Here is an 11,169-nt window from a genome sequence, read left to right on the forward strand (position 1 = left end):
CAGAGGGGAGCAAGGGTGGGTGACCAAATGTGTGGCTCTGAGAGGTCTCTGGTGTCTGAGTGGAGATGGGGGCGGGAATCTGGAGAGGTGGTGGCACATTCAGGATGGGGAAAGTGGTCACATCTGGGAGGAGTTTAGTGGGTGAGTCGACAAGCCACGGTGACTAAGCAGGTCCTCTACCCAAGGCCTCAGTTTCCCCTTTGCTGAGCAGCTGGGACATAATGGGCCCTGCTGACCCTGACAGGTGGGCCTGAGCCAGGCCAGGTTCAGAGATGGCTCCTCCCCCAGTCTGTTTAACCACGGAACTTGGAGAGACTCCTGGGGAGACCATCTGGCCGTTTGGAGCCGGGTAAAGACCCCGGGATCAGTGAGACCTGGGTTCGAACCCCGCCTCTGCCACTAGCTTGTAGCCTCCGGCCTGACCTCTCCTAAGTGTCTTCTGTAGAATGGGCATGGGAGTAGAATCTGCACAGTAGGGCTCTTGGTGAGGCTGTGAACTGCTCAACTCCAAGGCCCACGTATAGTGCATCCTTAGCAAAGGGTGACCACCATTGTAGTTCCTGGGACCTGGCCCGTCTCCTGGTGGTCGCAGCCCGTGACACTGTGCTTCCAAAGGAGGGTCCAGACCTCCCAGGCCTCACTTGTGTGCATCTCTCAGGCCCCAGCGCAGCCTCGTGCCCGCCCACCAACTTCCAGTGCAGGAGTGATGGCCGCTGCGTGCCCCTCACCTGGCGCTGCGACGTTGACCAGGACTGCCTTGACGGCAGTGACGAGGAGGAGTGCAGTGAGTGGCCATGCCCTGGGGGCGGGGCTTGCAAGGGGCGGGGCCACAGGGAGGAGGTGCTTGTGGAAGGGATGTGGCTTTCAGGCAGGGCACTCTGGGGTGGGCGGGGCCTGAAAGGAGGGAGGCCTGGGAGAGGTGGGTTTGCAGGGGGGCGGAGTTAGTGGGGCTTGGGAGGGAGGGCTTGCAGGGAGGCGAGTCCTTGGAAGGTGGAGCTAACAAGCAGGGGGAGGAGCCTTTGGGATGGGCGAAACATATAGGGTCGATTGTTCTCGGAAGGCGGGGCTTGCAGGTGGTTGGGCTGTGGGGAGTACCTGGGCCCTCTTGGCTGGGTGTTTGGGACCTGACTCACCCTGTACCCCAGGTATTGAGCCGTGTGCCCAGGACGGGCAGTGCAAGCCACCCACTGGCAGCCCCTGCTCTTGTGACAGCGTCGATGACTGCCCTGATGGCATCAACAAGAATGTTCTCAACTGCGGGCACCAGCCCTGCCCGGAGGGAGAGCTGCGCTGCCCGCTGGGCGGTTCCTGTATCCCACGCACGTGGCTCTGCGATGGCCACCCGGACTGTTCCGACTCCAGTGATGAGCTTGGCTGTGGTGTGTGCCTGTGGGGACGGGGAGGGCGGGTCGGTAGACAAGGATGCCTGACACCTCGCAGTGTATGACGAGGCTGGGAGCGTGGACACGTGTGTCTGCCTGCTCCCGTATTTCCATGGCGGCTGCACGAAGGCACTTGGGCAGCAGGGCTCACCAACCTCACTGAATTTGGGATGGAGGGTTAGCCCTAAGGTCCCCCCTGGGCTCCAGAAACATCTGTTCATGCCCCCATGCCCCAGGTGCCCCCTCCCCAGCTACTGAATGCCTGGACTTATTGCAGGAACCAAGACCCTCCAAGAAGGGAGTGCCACATCTGTGGGGACCCCTGTGACCCTGGAGAGTGTCACTTATCTCAGGAATGCCACAGTCACCTCTGTCGGGGACCGGGACTCAGTTCAGTCTGGAAACCGAAGTGCCTATGGGATCATTGCAGCTGCCGGTAAGATAAACAGGTCCTCCCACCCCTGGGGCTTGGAGCAGCTGCTCCTGGGACCCGGCAGGCTGCAGAACCCCCTTTCCAGTGTTTTAGGAGCTTGGTGGGTGTGAGCCTCCTGCCAACCCCTCCCCTCACCCACTCCTGTCTTTCTGTCCCCCACAGTGGTGCTAAGTGTAGGTCTGGCCGCCGCCATCCTCTTCATGTTGTCACGGCTCTGTGCCCAGGGACTCCTGTCCCCGCTGGGGCTGCTGGTGTCTGCGAAGGGGTCTCTGCAGTCAGAGAGGACGGCCTCAGTTCTCTGAGGATGATTTCTTGCTGCCACATCACATGGTCCCGAGTATGGCAGGTATGGGCACCCGCGCGTGGCTGTTGGCACACCAGCCCCCAGACCTTGGTTCTTCTGGCCACGTGGCGCCAAGTACCTGAGCTCCTGCAGATGTGACCCTGGAGGCTGGGAGTGTCCAGACCCTCCCCTGGACTCGAGGAGCCTGGATGGGGAACATGCCAGAGCCAGAACCGAGGGGCTGGCCCTAGGTCATTCCCGGGGTGGCCCCCTTGCTCAGATACTACTGTTGCCCCGTCCTAAGGGTGGTGATTAAAGTTACTTCACGTCCTCTGCCTACCTCTGGGCCTCTGTCTCCCTCTGCTGGGGCAGCCTGGGGGCTCTGCTGCAGCCCCTCCTCTGTGGTGGAGCACCCAAGCCCAGAGAGGGTGGGAGTTGGGGACCCTGCCTCTGGCTTCCTGGAATCCAGAGCAGGGGACAGTGGGGCTGAGGGCAGCAGGACAGTTTGCATTCCCAAAATGGAGCAGACCTTGGGCAGTGCCTCCCAGAGTCCTGGGCTGGGGGACCTCCATCCATTATGGCTTCTTCTCTTTGAGATGGAAGCTGGGTGTCCCCAGGTTGGTCTCCACCCTGTTTCCAAATGTAGGTCTTATTATTATGCAGCTATGGCAAGGCCAACAGATCGGGAGATGACCGCCACTGAAAAGACACTTTGTTACTCACCCATCCCAAGAGGAGGGGGCATAACAGGCCATGTGGAGCCACCGGGGAAGCACCAGGGTCCACCAGGAGGCAGAGGGAGAGGGAACAACATGAACAGGAGCTTTTATTGTGGTTTCCACTGGAAGGAATGGGTGAGGCAGGGTAAACAGGCTTGGAACTGGCTAGATGGAGTAATTTCCATGTGCTCTGGGGTGTCGGCACTGAGTATGGTGTACATCTCAGCCTATCAAGAGCAAGGCTTTCAGAGAGCAGCACCTGAGTACACCTGGGTCCCTACTAACAGCAAGGCCCTCGCAGACGTTACCCCAACTAGAGCCAGCATTGTGGCTAGACCGGCCTTCGTGGTTCTTATCATGATCACAGGAGGTACTTCAGGAGAAAACATCAGGGAATTTCGCAGAACAAGATTTGTTACTCACAGGTTCTGGAGGGTACACAGCAGGCACCCCCTCTGAGGGCCACGCAGCAAGATCATGGGGAGAGAGAGAGGAAGGGAACGCAGACCTGGGTCTCTGCCTTTATCAGGGTCCGGGGGTCGGAGTCTCGGATTCACTCTTTATTGAATATAAAGCATAAGATCCGGAATTAGGGTGCCAAAAGGGGAAGCGGGGTAGTTCAAGGCGTCACTTGTCAGGGTTACCTAGGGTTTCTGAAAAGGGGACCTTCATAGGTTGGGGTAGCTAATAACCAGGTAGGTTGTGTTGCTAGTAGCCGTGTCATGCAGCTCTCTGTGTGTTTGTTCATGGTGGATGTTGGCAATCAGAAGCTTAATGTCAGGGACTTCCCTGGCGGTCCAGTGGTTAGGACTCCACGCTTCCCTTGCAGGGGGCACGGGTTCAATCCCGGGTTGGGGAACTAAGATCCTGTGAGCCGTGTGGCGTGGCCACAAAAAAAGAATACAGAAAGTGTAGTTAATACACACCGTAACTGCTGGGTGATGAGGACAGGGCTGTTCTTTGACCTTTATTTTCTTCATCTCCGAATGCGGTGGCCGGGGCCCTGGTAGCCTGGGGGAGAACCCAGGGACCCACACAGGGTCTCGCAGCTTTGACATCTATCAAGCAGGGAGCTGGTCCCTGATGACAACATGCTGGGAGAAGATAGATCTTCCTGGGGGTGGGAAGGGTGGGAAAGTTCAGCATTGGGGCTCCGCCCCCCATGGGAGGTTTGTTTGTTTGTTTGTTTGTTTGTTTTGGTCCATGCAGCGTGTCTTGTGGCATCTGGAATTCCCAATGGGGTTTGGAGTCTGGGCCTCAGGAAGCCTGTTAGGGGCCCGAGTTCTCTGTCGGGCAGCGGTGGGGGCTTGGGAGGTGGGCTGCAGCCAGGATTGGGGCACTTTGACCGACGGTGGACCAGAGGGTGCCCAGCTGCCTGGGGTACAAGGCCTTCCCCTGGCGCCCGCTGGATACCTCCCAGCCCCCGAGCTGGGCCGAGGTTTCCTGCTGCAGAACTGGAACCCTGGTGGCCTTCTTCTCGTTGGCAGGAAGGAGTTATGCCAGAGAGCAGGATTTTCCTGTTTTTAAATATTTTCCCCCCTTCATTTTTGTTCAGGTGTGGCCAGCTGCAGTGGGCCAACAGGGCATGTTAGGGGGGTGAGGCCGGGGTCAGACGCCACCTGAGCTGAGGTCTAGGGTCTGGATCTTCCTGGGTGTCAGCTGGATTCTCAGTGACCAGTGGCACAAACCACCCTGCCCTGACGGGCTCCAAACAACCACCGGCATATTCTCTTTTGTGGTTCCAGGTTGACTGGCCTGGCTGGTGGCTCTCTGTTTCCCCGTGAATGGTGGCTGCTGGCATCTGGGGGCTGGACTGGCTGGATGTTACCACGTCATTGGACGGTGCCAATGTCATGTCTGGCGCATGGGCGGATGGGGACGCCTCTCCCTCTCTACGTGGCCTCTCTGGATGGCCCTTCCATGTGGGCACCCAGGCAGGACAGCCGCATTCCTTTCCCGGTGACTCAGGGGTTTCCCCAAAGCGCAGAGCCAAGACCCCCAGACCTTCTAATGCTCAGGTCCAGGACTGGGCCAGCGTCACGTCTGCTGCTTTCTGCTGATTCAGCAGGGTCTCAGGTCAGCCCAGGTGTGTGTCGGGGGCACAGGTGGGGGCCACACAAGGGCACGAACGCCAGGGAGGCCTCGTTCATTGGGGCCACCACGGGGGCAGAGGGCACGAGCTGGGAGTGGGCAGGCTGGGGTGGGCGACTCCTGTCCACTGGAGCCAGCTGACTGACTGTGGCTTTGCTGTCTCAGGGGAGCTTTGTCACCTGTACATTGGGGCAGCCACAGGTGCCAACGCCCATCATGCATGAGCAGGCTGGGCTTTCAGCTGCCTTTGTTCCCTCAAGCAGGGTCACTCTGTGCCGCCAGCTGCCCGTCCCATCCTGTAGGCAGCAAGCCCAGTGACTGGCTTCCAAGAAACTCCAGGGCGGGTCCAGGTTGAAAAGGGAGGGGTGTGTGGGGAGTCCACAAGGAGGGGGACATGGTCAAGTGGGCATGGGTCCCAGTACCTGGGGAAATTCTGATGGGCCTGAGAAGGGAGGGGATGGAGTGGCGGGGATGTGTGTGGGCTGCAGTGGTGAAGATGGGGAAGGGGGGATCCAGGGTGTGTGTGTGTGTGTGTGTGTGTGTGTGTGTGTATCCTTATCCAGCTCTCACCATTTCTCTGGTTTTTTTTAATTGGAAAACTCACATAACATGAAATTAACCATTAACTGTTCTAAAGCCTACAATGCATTTAGTACACTTGCAGTATTGTGTAACCCTCACCTCTATCTAGTTGCAAGACTTTTTTTTTTTTTAAGAAGATGTTGGGGGTAGGAGTTCATTAGTTTATTTATTTATTTTTGCTGTGTTGGGTCTTTGTTGCTGTGCGAGGGCTTTCTCTAATTGCGGCGAGCGGGGGCCACTCTTCATCGCGGTGCGCGGGCCTCTCACTATCGCGGCCTCTCTTGTTGCGGAGCACAGGCTCCAGATGCGCAGGCTCAGTAGTTGTGGCTCACGGGCCCAGTTGCTCCGCGGCATGTGGGATCTTCCCGGACCAGGGCTCGAACCGGTGTCCCCTGCATTAGCAGGCAGATTCTCAACCACTGCGCCACCAGGGAAGCCCGCAAGACACTTCTATCCCCTCGAAAGGAAACCCTTCCCCGTTAGCGGTCACTCCTCTCCCCTACCCCCATCCCGGCAACCGCAAAAACCACAGATCCACATTGTCTCTCTGGACTTCTGGACATTTTGTATAAATGGAATCACACCATAAGTGGCCTTTGGTGTCTGGCTTCTTTCACTGAGCATCATGTTTGCCAGATTCTTCCCCCAAAAGTCTCCTTGTGCCCCTTTTTATTACCGCTCCCACCCCTACCACCACATTACCCAGGCAACCGCCAACTGGCTCTGACACTATAGATTAGCTGCATTTCTAGAATCATAGAGTATGTACTTTTTTTTGGTGGGGGGGAGATCTGGAAGTTTTTACCTGACACAATTATTTTACGATCTAGACATACCTTTGCATGTATGAAAAGTGAGCTCGCTTTTATGGCAGAGCTGTACTCCACCGTACGGCTGTTCCACATCCATTTACCTAATTCCTCTGTTGATGGATATCTAGGTGGTTTCCAGTTTTTTATGATTGCAAATAAAGCTGCTGAGAACATTTATGTGTAAGCGCGTTCATCTGCTTTTAGTTCTTTCGGGTAAAATACCCAGGAGTGGAGTGGTTACATCATAAGGTAGATGTATATTTAAATTCTAAAGAAATCGCCAACATGTTTTCCGAAGTGGATGTACCCTTACTTTCCTTCCCCCACCAGCAATGTATATATTTTCGTCTCCTTTCAGCCTTGGCATGACCTGATGCGGGCAGTCTTTTTGATTTTAGCCATTCTCACAGGTGTGCGATGGTATTACACTGTACTTTATTATTATTATTGAAGTGAAATTCACATAACAGAAATGTAATCTTTTTTTTTAAACATCTTTATTGGAGTATAATTGCTTTACAATGGTGTGTTAGTTTCTGCTGTACAACCAAGTGTTATATACTTGGTTGTACAGCAGAAGCTATACGTATACATATATCCCCATATCCCCTCCCTCGTGCGTCTCCCTCCCACCCTCCCTATCCCACCCCTCTAGGTGGTCACAAAGCACCGAGCTGATCCCCCTGTGCTATGCGCTGCTTCCCACTAGCCATCTGGTAGTGTTTATATGGCCATGCCACTCTCTCACTTCGTCCTGAAAACGTAATCATTTTATTTATTTATTTTTATTTTATTTATTTATTTTCTTGGCCGCACTGGGCGGCTTGTGGGATCTTAGTTCCCCAACCAGTGATTGAACCCGTGCCCCCTGCAGTGGAAGGGCAGAGTCCTCACCACTAGACCGCCAGGGAATTTCCCGAAATGTAATTATTTTAAAGTGAACAATCCAGCAGCATTTAGCACATTCATAATCTAGTACATCACCTGTAGCTAGTAGTACATGAATCTTTTCCTGAGCTTGTTGGCACCTGGTAAAAGATCTAGTTGGGACTTTGGGATCGCATCGCATTTGAAGGTTAATCTTTGCAGAAGGACAAACATTCATTGAGCACCTACCGGGTGCCAGGCATTGTTATAGGTACCCGGAGACTTGGCCTTGAACAGAACAAAGCCCCATCCCCCATGATGTGGAGGGTGGGGGGAGGGGACAGAGGATCAACCAACAAACCAGTACATCATGATGTCAGACAGTTCTGTCCTGGGGACTAAATGCCAGAGTAGGAGGGATGGACATGCCAGGTTGGGGGAAAGAAGGGTCACTATTTTTATATTAGATGGTCAAGAGAGGCCTCTCGAATACGGAGACCCTCGAGTAGAGGCCTGAAGGAAGTAAGAGGATGGGTGAGTTGTGCAGGTGTATAGGTGAAGAACATTCTCGGAAGTGGGAACAACCTGTGCAAAGGCCCTGAGACAGCAATAGGTTCCAGAAACAGCAGGTCTGCAGGGAGTGAGGGTGGTGGTGGTCATAAGATTTGATGGCAAAGAATGTGGGGTGGGGGGTGGGAGGCACAGAGGGTATGTAGTGAGATGGGGAGCCTTTGAGAGGTTTTGAGCAGAGGTGACCATTCTCTGATTTAGTTTTTTTTTTAATTGAAGTACAGTTGATTTATAATTGATTTAGATTTTAAAGGGTGTTTTGGCAATAAGACAATCCCTCTGTTTTAATTTTTTAAAATTGAAGTATGGTTGATTTACAGTGTTTCAGGTATACAGCAAAGTGATTTAGTAATGTATATATATATATTTCTTCAGATTCTTTTTTAAAATAAATTTATTTATTTATTTATTTAGGGCTGCATTGGGTCTTCGTTGCCTAGTTACAGTGAGTGGGGGCTACTCTTTGTTGCAGTGCACAGGCTTCTCATTGCAGTGGCTTGAGGAGCATGGGCTCTAGCCACATGGACTTCAGTAGTTGTGGCACGCGGGCCCAGTAGTTGTGGCTCTTGGGCTCTAGAGCACAGGCTCAGTAGTTGTGGCACACGGGCTTAGTTGCTCAGTGGTATGTGGGATCTTCCCGGACCAGGGATCGAACCTGTGTCCCCTGCATTGACAGATGGATTCTTAACCACTGAGCCAGTAGGGAAGTCCCCAGATTCCTTTCCATTATAGGTTAGTACGAGATATTGAATACAGTTCCCTGTGCTCTGCAGTAGGTCCTTGTTGTTTAAGAAGATCCCTCTTGGGAGTTCCCTGGTGGCCTAGTGGTTAGGATTTCAGGCTTTCACTTCCAGGCCCGAGTTCAATCTTGAAAGCTTCTGGCTTAAGTTAGACTATGCTTTTTGTTTTTGATCTTTACCAAATTGGTTTAGTAACAACAACGTGTAGGTCCAATTTATTCTGAAAGAACATTTATGTTAATTTGTATTATTACTGATTCATTCTCTCTCAGAAAAAAAAAAAAACTAGGGAAAAAAAGGCTCTTTCTGATACTTTCTTCTACTGTCTTGTCACAGTCTGAAGTTTCTACTTTTATGCAGTTCTTTGGGTTAGATTGTGAAAGGTTCTTCGTTTATTCAGGAGGAGATACTTGTTGTACATAGATGTTCGTAGTGGTCCAATCCTAACAGCCAAAAGGTGGAACCAACCCATATGTCCATCAGCGGATGATGAATAAACAAAATGTGGTAGGACCATAACATGGGCTGTAATTCATCCATAAAAGGAATAAAGTTCTGACACGCTACAACATGGACAAATCTTGAAAACATTATATGCCAAGTCAAAGAAGCTAGGAGCAAAACGTTACATAGTGTATGATTCCATTTATATGAAATATCCAGAATAGGTAAGTTCATAGAGACATAAAGGAGATTAGTGGTTGCATAGGACTGGGGGATAGCGGGGGAAAGGGGATGATAGCTAAAAGGATATGGGCTTTCTTTTTGTGGTCATGAAAATGCTCTCAGATTGACTCTGGTGATGGCTTCACATTATCTGTGAATATACTAAAAAGCATTGAATTGTACATTTTAAGTGGGTGAATTTTATGATATGTGTGTACATTTTTATGGGTGCTGAATTTTGTCCCCTCCAGATTTACATGGCAAAGCTCTAACCATCAGTACCTCAAAAAGTGACTCTAATAGGAGACAGGGCCTTTAGAGAGGTGATTAAATTAAAACGAAGCCATTTGGGTGGGCCCTGATCCAGTCTAACTGGTGTCCTTATAAGCAGAGGAAATCTGCCCACGCTGACACCAGGGATGCAGGCCCAGAGGCCAGACCATATGAGGACTCGGCAAGCCAAGGAGAGAGGCCTCAAAAGATACCAGCCCTGCGGACACCTTGATCTTGGACTTCCAGGCTGCAGAACTGTGAGGGAAAAAAAGTTTCTGTTGTTTAAGCCGCCTCCTGCCCCCCGCCCCCCACCATTCTGTCTTATTTTGGTAGGGCAACCGTAACCGACTAAAACGTGTATTATATCTCACGTTTAAAAAGACATTTGTTTGTAAAATAGATACCTAGTGGGAAGCAGCTGCATGACACAGGGAGATCAGCTTGTTGAGTTTTGACCACCTAGAGGGGTGGGATAAGGAGGGTGGGAGGGAGACGCAAGAGGGAGGGGATATGGGGATATACGTATGCATACAGCTGATTCACTTTGTTATACAGCAGGAACTAACACAACATTGTAAAGCAATTATACTCCAACAAAGATGTTTAAAAAAAAAAAAAAAAGACATTTGTTGGGGAATTCCCTGGCGGTCCGGTTCCATCCTTGGTGGGGGAACTAAGATCCCAAAAGCAGCGTACGTGGGGAAAAAAAATTGTGGAATAGTGCTAGGTATTAGGCACTGTTCTAGGAGGTCAGGATATAGCAGTAAATAAAAAAGAGCCCCCCGGGCTTCCCTGGTGGCGCAGTGGTTGAGAGTCCGCCTGCCGATGCAGGGGACATGGGTTCGTGCCCCGGTCCGGGAAGATCCCACATGCCGCGGAGCGGCTGGGCCCGTGAGCCATGGCTGCTGAGCCTGCGCGTCCGGAGCCTGTGCTCCGCAACGGGAGAGGCCACAGCAGTGAGAGGCCCGCGTACCGCAAAAAAAAAAAAAAAAAAAAAGAGAGTCCCCCAAAGTGGGGACTGTGTTTCTGATTATAGGGCGGGGGGGACAGTATACGGTGGGAAGGCACAGAGATGGGAGCCTGGGGGTGACCACAGGGAGGAGGGGCCCACACTGGTCCAGGGAGGGCATGATGGGGCTGGCGCGGGGTAGGGCAGTGCAGGTGGTGAGAAGTGGTCGGATTCTGTGTCTGTTTCAAAGGAAAAGCCGACGGAGCTGCAGGATTGGGTGGCGCATCCGATGTAGGCGTGAGAAAGAGGAAGCAAGCGCGCCTCCCCGGTATCCGGGCTGAGCTGCGGAAGGATGGAGCCCGACCGTGATGGGGAGGACAGTGGGGGCCGGGCGAGGGTGGGTGGGTGGGGGACCCCTGGGAGCTAAGTTTGGACCTGCGAGGCCCCCACGTGGAGAGACCGGGAAGGCGCCTGGCCCTACTGTCTGGGTTGGAGAGATGAATTTCAGAGTTGTCCCAGTGGGTGGCCGTGGTTTGGAAAGGAGGAGGGAGTGTCGCTGATTTCTAGAGGTTTCTGGGGGGTGAGGAAGAATCAGGAAAGGAGGAGCGGCCATAGAGGTGGCAAGAGAAACCAGGAGAGTTCAGAACAGAGTGAATCAAGCAAAAGTCCGCCATCCCGTCACAGGCTGCGATGCGTTAGGTAAAACCGGTCGTAGAGGGAGACCGTGGGGTTTAATAACGTGGAGGTCATTGGTGACGACGTCAGAAACAGTTCCACCGGTTGAAGATAAAATGGGAAGGAG

The 11,169-nt window shown here is 52.8% G+C and overlaps 1 protein-coding gene across 5 annotated transcripts in view; it reads left to right on the top strand.

Moving 5' to 3' along the window:
• The window catches only part of CD320 (CD320 molecule), a 40,725-nt gene that overhangs the window by 2,314 nt on the left and 27,242 nt on the right, over positions 1-11,169 (top strand). For 3 of the 5 annotated variants that reach the window (XM_067032899.1, XM_067032901.1, XM_067032900.1), the window contains exons 2-5: positions 659-784; positions 1,146-1,379; positions 1,660-1,818; positions 1,978-2,161. In XM_067032899.1, coding sequence (XP_066889000.1) covers positions 659-784; positions 1,146-1,379; positions 1,660-1,818; positions 1,978-2,117 — 659 coding nt within the window. In that variant the 3' untranslated portion in view covers positions 2,118-2,161. Of the gene's footprint in view, positions 1-658; positions 785-1,145; positions 1,380-1,659; positions 1,819-1,977; positions 2,438-9,536; positions 9,556-11,169 lie in introns of those variants that run through there. The other 2 variants (XM_067032903.1, XM_059063055.2) reach the window with 2 other exon arrangements.

Source organism: Kogia breviceps, chromosome 4, assembly GCF_026419965.1.
Source record: "Kogia breviceps isolate mKogBre1 chromosome 4, mKogBre1 haplotype 1, whole genome shotgun sequence".
NCBI lineage: Eukaryota > Metazoa > Chordata > Mammalia > Artiodactyla > Physeteridae > Kogia > Kogia breviceps.